General features: G+C 38.7%; 1 protein-coding gene across 2 annotated transcripts in view; it reads right to left on the bottom strand.

The window, feature by feature from the left end:
- VEZT (vezatin, adherens junctions transmembrane protein) overlaps positions 1-11,878 on the bottom strand; it is a 69,696-nt gene that overhangs the window by 26,424 nt on the left and 31,394 nt on the right. For both annotated transcript variants that reach the window (XM_006757616.2, XM_015559979.1), the window contains exons 2-4: positions 10,356-10,490; positions 5,957-6,043; positions 1,609-1,784 (exon numbers count right to left, since the gene is read on the bottom strand). In XM_006757616.2, coding sequence (XP_006757679.2) covers positions 1,609-1,784; positions 5,957-6,043; positions 10,356-10,490 — 398 coding nt within the window. The remainder of the gene's footprint in view (positions 1-1,608; positions 1,785-5,956; positions 6,044-10,355; positions 10,491-11,878) is intronic.

Here is an 11,878-nt window from a genome sequence, read left to right as displayed (position 1 = left end):
CTCTGAGCCTGACCAGGGGCTGCACCTAGGCATTGGGCCTGCCCTCTGCCACCCGGGAGCAGGCCTAAGCCAGCAGGTCGTTATCTCCCGAGGGGTCCCAGACTGCGAGTGGGCACAGGCCGGGCTGAGGGACCCTCCCCTTCCTCCCGAGTGCACAAATTTTTGTGCACCGGGCCTCTAGTGTACATATAAAATCCCTTTTTACCATTCCTCTTTCTTTTTTTAAAACAGATTATCCTGGGACTTCTTCATTAGATCCAAATATTTAAAGTGGTTGGAAAGTTTTAGGATAGTGTAAATCATTAGACTATGTTCCTTACTAGTGGCCTGGTGCACAAAATTCGTACACATTAAAGGGGTTTAATTAAAGGAAATATTTTAATATTGCTATTTGCCCTTTCTCCATAATAGAAGTGTCAGAGATGAAAGAAAATTAGTAAAATGTATATGAAAATCTTCCTTCTGTCAGAGCCTGGGGTGCACCACGGGGCCCAGAGTCAAGTCCCTGCCCACCCACGTGCATCTCAAAATCGTGCGAGACCCAGACCTGGCTGGCCACCCCCATTGGGCTAAATCCAGATCTGGTCAGTCCCACTCTTGTCAAGCCCTGCTGGGCAGGGGGTGCAGCCTCAGGTCCCCTGGCCTGGCGTCAGGGCAAGGGGTGTGGCCTCAGGTCCCCTGGCCTGGTGTCAGAGCCAGGGGCACGTCCTGAGGGCCCCCAGCTTGGCGCCAGGGCGGAGGGTGTGGCCTGAGGTCCCCCGTCAAGCCCCACTGGGTGGAGGGCATGCCCTCAGGTCCTTCAGCCTGGCGCCAGGGTGGGGTCACAGCCTGAGGTCCCCTGGCCCAGTGCTGGGGCGGGGAGCACAGCCTGAGGTCCCCATCAAGCCCTACTGGGCGGGGGGCACAGCCTGAGGCCCCCTAGCCAGGTGCCAAGTTGGGGGGCGTGGCCTGAGGTACCCTGTCAAGCCCTGCCAGGTGGGGAGGGTGTGGCCTGAGGTCCCCATGGGGGTGGGGGGAGGTAGCGCAGCCTCAGGTCCCTGCTGATTGCTCATTAAGGGAACTCAGCCTCTGCTGTGGGTGCAGCCATCTTGTGTTACAGAAACCCCGCCTCCGCTGGGGGCACAGCCATCTTTGTGTTGCAGTGACAGTCAATTTGCATATTCTCTCCTTATTATATAGGATGATCTCTTCTCAGCCAATAAAGCAAGAGGTGATCATTTACCTCCATGCCTATGCTCATGGTCTTTACAGTGTGATTATGATATAATCTATTAACTATAAAGAAACATAAAGAACCAGAGAAGCCTACATGTACACATGTGCATAGAGGTATATGGGTAAGACAGATTCTTTTTGGCACATGTCATTAATATATGTGGGCTATTAAAATACAGAACTAATTATACTGAGTTGAAAGTGGATTTGTTTCCAGCTTCATTTTAAATAGTATTCATTTTAAAAGGTCTTTTTAAAAACCTTTGCATATCATTAATTACAATGCTACAATGTACAGAATGTTTATAATGCCTTTACAATGGGGAGCATCATGATAGATTTCCTCTGAATACTCTATATGTGAGCAAAGGATAGATGTTTTCTGAACAGTACCAAATATTAGGGGTTGCCAGGGAGCGAAGTGTTGGAAGGTGTCCATTTTCCTGTTGTTGAGGTTGCCCTGCAGACAGGATACTGGGATCAAGTAGCTCAATCAGCTCCACATCCTCTTGTAACAGGACTTCCTGTTGCAGGATGGTATATAGTGAGTCGAGTCGGAATCCAATATCCTTGCCATTAAAAGACCGGAAGAGAGGTATTAATGCATACATAATTTTGCATTTAATGCTAAGCTCCTAAAGTACTAATAAAATTTAGAGGTATTTATTTTCAGTATAAACTCCAAGAAGAAACAACAATCCAATCTACTGTTGGGGGGTGTTTTTCCCCCCACTGTAAATGTGAAATAATAAAGATTGAAGTGGATATTATTGGACTACCAGATGTGAAATATAAATTTTTAAGAAAATATATTTTATTGATTTTTTTCAGAGAGGAAGGGAGAGGGATACAGAGTTAGAAACATCGATGAGAGAGAAACATCGATTCAGCTGCCTCTTGCACGCCCCCTACTGGGGATGTGCCCGTAACCCAGGTACATGCCCTTGACTGGAATCGAACCTGGGACCCTTCAGTCCACAGGTCGACGCTCTATCCGCTGAGCCAAACCAGTTAGGGCTGAAATATAAATTTTTAATAAAAAGGTGTGAACTACAGATTAATAAACCTGTCCAGTCAAGCCCAATTAATTAAGTTGCTAGAACACACATGGAAAATATGATTCTGTAACATAAGATGCTGTCCCTGGATACTGTAACAGTGTAGCCAGTATCAAAGAATTACATCAGCAGGATCAAGGCCTTATAAAAATGGACATTCAGATATTAAAAATACATCATTAAGGAATGTAATATAAAACCACATTAACATGTGCATAGCATTTATAGTTTGCAAAATGCTTTCACATATACCAGCTCATTTATTCCCCTCTCCTTCAATCCATCTATCAAGAAATATACATATCAGGCACCATGCTTGATACCAAGGACAAAAAAATGAACAAGACATTTAAGTCTCTACTCTTAAAGAGTTCATAATTTAATGAAGGACTAAAAAGTAAACAGTTACAACATAATGTGCAAAGTGCAATGAAGTATACCAAGGGTATTATGAAAAGGTACCAAAACTTGCAATGAAGTCAGAGAAAGTATAAGAGGTTATGCCTGAGCTGACTCTTAAAGTAAGAGTAAGAACTGACCGGATATAAGAGTTGGAAGAGTCAGATGAGACAGAAAAGCTTCTGTAGAACTGCAAGTCATCAATATTAGTTTTACGCAGAGTGTTCATGGTAGAGATAGGAGACAAGTTAGGAATGTTACAGCAGATAGGTTAATTTTCACAGTAATCCTGTGACGTACATTCTCCTCCTCTCCATTCTATAGAGGAGAACACTAAAGTCCAAAGAGAATAAGTAGCTCTCCAGAAGTCTGATTTCAAAGCTTGTCTCTAGTAGTCAGTTTTGCTTCACTGTGCATGTTCTGCTTTGTCAGAAAATTTTAAGTTTTATTTTGTATTAAATTTAGAAATAATGACCCAATTGTAAGATAAAAATAAAGAGAACTTATATTTTTTATTTTTATTGATTTCAGAGAGGAAGGTGGGGGGGGAGGGCGAAGAAAAAACATCACTGATGAGAGAGAATCATTGATCAGCTGCCTCCTGCATGACCCCCACTGGGGATCAAGCCCATAACACTAGCATGTGCCCTGACTGGGAACTGAACAATGACCTCCTGGTTCATAGGTCAATGTTCAACCATGGAGCCATGCTAGCTGGGCAAAATAAAGAGAACTTTTAAAGGGCAAAGCCTTTAGCAATTAACATAAAAGAGTTAGGTCTAGGGTTTAAAGCAGTGGGTTTGCTCTTCTTGGTCAGTTAATCATTCCCACACCACAGAGTTCAGCCCTAGCTGATTATAATGGTGACTTAGTAGGAATGCAGTGATCCATATTCAAGCTTAATCACGGGTTATATACATGATCTGTATATTGCATTGTGTGTCCACCACCCAAAGTCAAACCATATTCTGTCACCATATATTTGGCCCCATTTACCCTTTATAAACCCCACCCACTCTTTCAGTTTCCTCATCTGCAAAATAAGTAGTACCAACTTCATAGGGTTGTTGTGAGGATTAAATAAGTCAGTATTTACAAAATACTAAGAGTGTCTGGTGCACGGTAAACACTATGTAAGTGTTAGCTGCTAGTGTTAAAATACAATAAAGAAAAGCATACATAATATACAAAAACTTAGAGATCATAGCATAGATAATCATTACTAGGTTGTTGCAGAAAATAAGAGATCAATGGGCTGAAGTTTCTGGGAAAGGCCTTGAAAATGAGCTAGGACTGTTCATTGGAAAGATTCTGATAATAGATAAAAATGGAAGGAATTCCACCACAGTATAATAGCACCAACAGACATACAGGAACAGGTATGGAATAAAGGAAAAGGAAGACTGGGTTGGTTGATGAAAATAAAGGTGGATAAGGCTGGGAAGGTAGATTAATGCAATTTATGCAGACTCTTTTATGCTGAAGTGATCAATTAGATTTGAAATGATAGATAATAGGAATCTTTTTAAGGATCTAAATAGAGAAATGGCACAAGAAGGTAACTTAGGAAGATTTCTGCTTGGATGGAATGAAAGAGATGAAAAGCACAGCTGAAGAATAAAAGAGATTTCTATTTTTGCCCCTATGGATGGAGAAGGGAACTTATTTATGCATCAATACACTTTAATGATCTTACACACTTTTAAATATATAATGCTATTTCATAAAGCTGATGAGGGGGAAATTAGATAACACTTGAAAGCACTTTATAGGCTAAAAAGTACTTTAAAAGTGCTAATATCACTACCATCATAGTTGCTATGAAGGCATTTTTTTTTATACTTTAAGAAGAAAACATAAAATATGTGGCCAGTGACAAAGAACCAAGAATGAAAAGATCAGGACTATATAGACTATGATTAAACCACTGAAAAATGTATGTGGATCCATGTACCTTATCACAGTCCTAGTATCATTGAAGAATGAGGATGGCTCCACCTGGATAGAGATGGTATTCTACGTAGATGACAAGATACTTCATTGACCTTCTCAACACACCCACAAAGATGAAACCCTGAACAGAGAACTTGCCCTTTTGGATTGCTAAAAAAGTAATTTTAGTCAGTCAAAACATAATAATACTTAAGCTAGAGAGGTAGTGCATTATAGTACAGAGCCTGGGCTTAGAAACCAGGAGATCAGAATACAAATTCTGACTCTATCACTTTCTAGCTGATTCTTGAATAATTTACTTAATCAGTATTCTTAAATCAAATTGAGTGATCTGAACCTCAGGATTCCAGCTGGTAAGTGCACCAAACCTTACAGTGTTTAGATTGCCAAATCAAAATGTGAAAGCACTTTGTGAACACTTTTTTATAAATGATAATTTATAAGAATAATTATTATTATCTTAGGGTCATAGGCCAGCAGAGGATCCTGAAAGCCTGCTTACTTGTAACCTGATTTCTCCTACCAAGAGCCAGGAGAAGAGCTTTATCACTTCAATTTTGTATTGTTAGGATGTAAAAACTTGAGGTACTCCTTCTTGGGGGACAAGAGGTCAAGCAACAGATATGCTACAGCAGAGAAGAAAAAAAAGCAAGCCTCACAGGAATCACAAAGACTATCAATGCTGACTATTCCAAGTCTTTGGAAAATTCTGTGATTTATCAGTCCTGGAGACTAATATTTACATATGAGGTTGTCAAACAATGGTAAATAAATTAATAAAATAAAATAACCTGAAGTTGTCAGATTAATGATAAATAAATTAGGGAGGAGTCACTTTTGATTTTGCCTAAACTTTATAATCATTGGTTGTGGGATAAGGATAAAGACAGTCAAATTCCTAATGAAAAAGGAGAAGATCCCACTAATGGATATATTCCTAATCCCTTCATTACTATGAGAAATATCTGTCAATGGAGGAAGATGGCAGTGGAAAATAGTACTCTAACAAATAAGGTTTCAATAACTACCAAGAATATTCTAAGTAAGTGACTAATAACCTCTTACCAGTGGAAGTATGAAATAATACGGAGTCCAAATTCAAAGATCCCCAAATTATTGAAGAATTTACTTTCTTTTTTTTTCCTTAGGAGACACAAACAACTTTAACAGTTCATGAAGTGGAAAATCTCCTTTTGCAGAACTGCCCAGAATTGCTAATAAAAATTAATCACTGCCCAAATCAGTAGCAAGACAAATTCTGATTTACCAATTTTCTCACTAATAAGCTGGAGCCCTGAATATTGACAAAAAAAAGTAAAACGAACACTCACCAATTTGTGAAGTAAATCATCTTTCTTATTGCAATGAGAAAAAATCCAACTTTTGATGGTTTCAGCCACTTTTATCAGGATGCCTCGCTAAAGGAGATGAATGACATTACATAGGATTATTAAACTACAACCAGATAGCAGAACAACTTCAAATAATTACATCTAATGAATCACAGTTTTTATCAGGGTAAGAAAGAAAATCATCCAGGTTCTATGTTTTGTCAGTATGTCTCAGCCTCCTTATTAGTTTCCAAATTTACTTACATATCAAAATACATGGATTTGATTTTAGTTAGAAACATATTCCTGGGCCCCAAACTGAAGGTTCAGATTCAGTAAGTTTGAAATGAGTCTTGAAAATGTGATTTTTAATGAGCCACCAGAAGTCATCTTGATGTAGCCCATTTATCTTCGGTATACTATAAACTGTATCAAAATGATGATAGTATGTATTTCAGAGGAAAACCATAGGGTTCTCCAAGATTATTCCATAATACTAAGGCAGGAAGAAATTTTAATTTTAGAAAAACTGTCTCATTGAAATAAAAAGCATATTATTGAATCACTCCCCGAATTCAATATACTGTAATAGCCCATTTCCTGAGCATGCCAGCAAATGGAGTTTACATTCCTTGAGGGATTACTATATCTCAGGTACTGAAAAACAATCATGGGAAGGAAGATGAAAACACAAAACTGTTGTCAAGAACTTGATACAGAAGAGACAGTACGAATAATTACAAACCAATGTAAAGTGTGAAAAATGTGGGAAAAGAAGAGGCCAAGGGGAGCTAAACCCTAACAGATGAGTGGAAATGTAGCAACAAAGGATGTTAGAACATTCCAGGCAAGGGAACTGGATAATTACAGGAGAGAGCCAGAGACAAACATGCCATGGGGCTGGTGGCACAGTTTGGGACAGCTAAGACCCAAGGGGAAAAGGGAACTGGAATAAAGTTGAAAAGGTACACTGAGATGGGTTTGAAAGGACTTTGGTCTCATATGACACATCTTTTAGATCTTATCCTGTAGGCTGTGAGGAGCCAACTAAGGTTTTGATGCAAGGAAGTGAAATAATAAAGAAATCATTTTAGAAAATTAACTGGCAACAGTTCAGAGGCTGTACTGGCAGGGAATGGCTGTAGCCAAGAGCATGATTAGGAGAGTAAGTAGTACAGCTAAATAATGTCATAGGCCTGCACTAGGATAGCAAAAATGGTAATAATTAGGGATAGATTTTAGAGACATAGAAGCTGACTTGACATACTATTTTGTGACCAAATCAAGTTGGGAGTGATGGAAAGTTGTAAGATAACTAGGAGGGTATAATTTGGAAATATAAAAAAAATTTGTTTGTTTGTGGGGTGCCCAGGAAAACTCTGTTTTAGACATGTTGAATCTGAGTTTCCTGGGGCACAGGTAGGTGGAAATGTCGAACAAAGATCTGGAACTCAGCGAAGATGGAAAATAGACCATAAGTGGCCAATAAAGGCAAGAAAGTACTGGGCATCTCTCAGAGAAAACAGATCAAGCAGAGAAGGGGCCTGATTCTAAACTTCCACTGCAGATACCAAAAAAGGGGGTCCTCATGATTTTTGTCTGTCTGATTATGGCAGCCAAGATTGCATGGGGGAATATAGGGAAAAACATGGAGTCTTTGCAACTCAGAAATAACCATGTAAACAGTAAAGAGCGTACTTAATGTCAAATAAGAATCTTTAATATGAGTTTATAAGACAAGTGTTCTCCTACACCCTTGCCTTCTGATTGATTTTTAAAAGCTTAAGGGTTAAAATTAATGAAAGGCAAACCAGTGATTCTTTAAAAAAAAAGAAAAGAAAAAGAAAGAAAAGAATAATCACAGGAAAAGAAATCAGAAAAATGTACAGACAATAAATATTCATGGTGAGAATACCAGTACAGATTACTCAGTAAGTACTTTACAATCACGTTAAAAAATAAAGTTAAAAAAGCAATAAATGCTAAGGGCCATTTCATCACAAACTCATATCAAAAAAAATGCTTTCCAAAAAATAAATAAATAATGAATACTTCACTGTTTGAACAGAATTTTGAGGGGAATTCTAAAAATATATCCATTGAGAAGGAACTATAGTATAGACATTTTCTAAAATTTAGTTGCCCCAAATTTAGAAAAACTCCATTTTAGAAAAATATAGCTCATACAGTTGAAATGTGTAAGTGAAGACTAAACAAACTTTCTAGACATGTGGTAATTTTGAAAAATAACCTCTGGCTATGCTTTTTACTGTTCCTCAATTTCTGAGTCAATGACATTTTAAACCCTCATTTTATCTTATATAATAAAAGCCTAATATGCTAAGTGTCCGGTCATCCCGTTGTCTGTTCAACCAATCAAAACGTAATATGCTAATGATATGCCAAGGCCGCTCAACCGCTTGCTATGACGTGCACTGACCACCAGGGGGCAGACGCTCTGATTGGTAGGTTAGCTTGCTGCGGGGTCTTGCCGATCGGGACTGGGCAAGACTGCCAGACATGCCATGGAGCCCTTCCATGGTCCCTCCTGGCTGGCCAACCTCCCTTGTACCACCCCAGCCCCGATCGTGCACCGGTGGGGTCCCTTGGCCTGACCTGCACCTTCCCGCAATCTGGGATAAGGGACCCCCCCCGCCCTGAGTCCATGAATTTCATGCACAGGGCTTGTAGTTTATTTATAAACTAATAACATTTCTATATGTAAAAATACCTGTCATGAATGAAAGGACTGAAAACCTACAAGAAACACCACACACACACACACACACACACACACACACACACACACACACACACACCGTGAACACACCACACAGGTCAATGCAAGTTAATCCCATGTCCCTTTCTTTGTCTTTTCTTGTCAAGTAATCCAAAATTCAAGTTTTAATCTATAAATAAGCTATTAGATATATCTGTGGGTTTTCCTTTCAAAACCCTCCCCAGGAACATCCATCCATATTTGAAAGGACCAAGGAGCAGGAAGGGTTTAAGTACAGAGGACTAGCAAATTGATTCTGAACCATGTGAGCTCTAACTCTCCTAACTCTCACCCTTTGGGTGTTGGTCAAAAACAAAACAAAACAAAACAAAACAAAATAAAAAACCAAACCATTTCTCTGGTATTTACTCTGCTATTGCAAATGGGCCCAGTTTGGTTACCTCACTTTCAGGGATTTTTCAAAGAAGAACAGGAGAAAAGACCTCTATCGCCCTAGAGTAAATGAGTAATTGAAAACTTTCAAAGCTACCTCCTGAAAATAATTGATCTTGTAATAAAACACCAATTAAATTAGAATGCTCAAAAAATTAGGTAACCTAGTTATAGTTTTCTACTAAATTAGAATTCTTTGTATTAAAACAGAATATATTTTTTATTTTAATAAAATAAAAGGACATAAATGAATTTAGGTTAATAAATTTTATAAAACACCAGAGGCCTGGCGCATGAAAACTCATGCACTTGGGGGGCGAAGGGAGAGGGGAAGTTCCTCAGCCCGGCCTGCGCCTTCTTGCAGTCCGGGATCCCTTGGGGGATGTCTGCCTGCTGGCTTAGACCTGCTCCCTGTGCCTAAGCATCCGTCTCGCAGTCCGAGAGCCCTCACTCCTTATTGCCCACCTGCTCACCGCTCCTTAACGCTCAGCTTGCTGCTTCTTAGTGCTGCCTTGAAGGCAGGAGGGGCTCCTGCCACTGCTGCTGCGCTCGCCCAGCTTCTGGCTGAGCGGCATTCCCCCTGTAAGAGTGAAATGACCACCAGGGGGCAGCTCCTGTGTTGAGCGTCTGCCCCTGATGGTCAGTGAGTGTCATAGCGACTGGTCATTCCACTGTTTGGTCAATTTGCATATTACCCTTTTATTATATAGGATAATTTATGGAGATTCTTCTAGCATCTTAGCCTCATAATGTTGTACAGGAACTATGAGGTATGTATTATATAAAAATATATAATACTGCAAACATAAAGAGCATTAGAAATTGAGGTAAGTATACTCGTTCCATCACATATCCTTGAAACTATGAAATACCTTATCAATTTACTTTCTTATAATTTGTGCTCTTAATATAACAGCCCTAGTAGTTGGGTCCTCAATTAATGTTTTAGTGTATTTTTCTGGTCCTTTCCAGATAACTTCATTATTTAAATAAATAATATATTTTGATCCTCAACCATATTCATTTCTACTTATTATACAAATTACCCATGAGATAGTCTGAAACAGCAAGGTTTCATTTCTATCTAAACAGGCAGTTTTGTACTACTGATGAAATAAAAAATAAAGTCTTACCAGTGTGGGGGAGGACAAGGTGTTTTTTTGTTTTTGTTTTTTGTAAGGCAAAGAACAAAACATTAAGTCATAGAGAAAGAGCATGCTTCCTTACTTTTGGCAGGGCTCTTGTAGGGGACTTTTGTTGTCCCTCTGCCACTGTGCATTTTTCTGCTTTTGGTGACAGAGAAGAACATATTTCAAAGTCTGTGTGTCCCAGATCCTGTAAATACTGGTAAAGTGGAGAATTCTGAAAGAGACATCAAATAAAACATATATCAAAATCATTATTATTTCAAGTTTTAGAGGCCAAATTCAATGCCAAATGTCACTATCATGACCAGTATGCCCAAATTCTTTAAGGTTTAATCTATAAAAAAGCAAATTATGTCACAATATCATTTAACATAAAAAACATACACCAACAAACAGTTTAACAAAGGGATCCACAAGGGGGGAAAACTCTAAATAAAACACAGATATTTTTGAGTGAGCATCAGCAAGGAATATAAATAGATTTGTTAAGAAATTTCTTTGTCTGAATTTTTGTAATATTAGAGTAAACTGCTTCAAAATAGCCAATCCTGGCTATATATAGCTCCTATAAGGACCTATACTGAAAAACAGTTATTGATTGAAGGCAAGAAGAATTAGGAAATGATTGTACTGCATTAATTATAATTGTATCATACCATCATATTCACTGATCCAGTCAAGCACAAATATGTATTATTATACTATAGATAACATACAGTACCCAACACTATAAAAAAACTTAAAACTCCAAGAAAGTTAACTAAGATGAGCTTATGTCCAAGCATATGGTAAATGAGAGACAGTGTAGTTAATAAAAGCATTAGAACACAGTGGTTAAAGACAGAAACTCTGGAGCCGGACCACAGATTCAAATTCCAATTCTTACTAGCTGGGTAACTATGGCAATTTATAATCTTTTCATGCTCCAGTTGTCTCAACTAAAGATAGGAGGAATAATATTACCTAGTTCATAAATATAAGGCAGTTAGAACAGTACATGACACATAATAAGCACTGAATTTATACTTTAACTTTATATAGGCTATGTGAAAAGAGCACAGGTTTTGGAACAGATGGGGAAAAATATCATCCCAATCCCACCAAACAGAAAGATCACTATCACTACTGGATGAAAATTTATGAGACAATCTCTCTGGATAAAAAAGCAAACTTTAATTTTAACTTTTAGTTTTCTCTAAAGTACAAATTTAGTGATATGTTAAAAATAAACCTTGATTCCACTCAACAAATCTATCTATCTATATCCTTCCTATCTAATAATAGAGAAACATGGTAATTAACCATAACTTCACTACACTTCCCATTGGCTAATCAGCAAGATATGCAAATTAATTGCCAACCAAGATGGCGGCCGGCAGCCACACAGCTGAAGCGAACATGAGGCTTGGTTGCTCCAGTGACAGAGGAAGCCAAGGTTCCCCACCTGCCGCAGCCCAGCTCTGAGCTCCAAATGCAACAATGTTCCAATTATAGAAGGTAAACAAACCCAGAAACCTGCTTTCAGCCGCCAGCAGGCTCAGAGCTTAGAGTGCCAGTGATGGCAACAGAGTTTCAATTATAGAAGCTAAACAAACCAAGATA

This window comes from Myotis davidii, unplaced genomic scaffold, assembly GCF_000327345.1.
Source record: "Myotis davidii unplaced genomic scaffold, ASM32734v1 scaffold13, whole genome shotgun sequence".
In the NCBI taxonomy this organism is placed as follows: Eukaryota; Metazoa; Chordata; class Mammalia; order Chiroptera; family Vespertilionidae; genus Myotis; species Myotis davidii.
The sequence above is the reverse complement of the archived record's forward strand: the minus strand, read 5'-3'. Positions and strand labels throughout refer to the sequence as shown.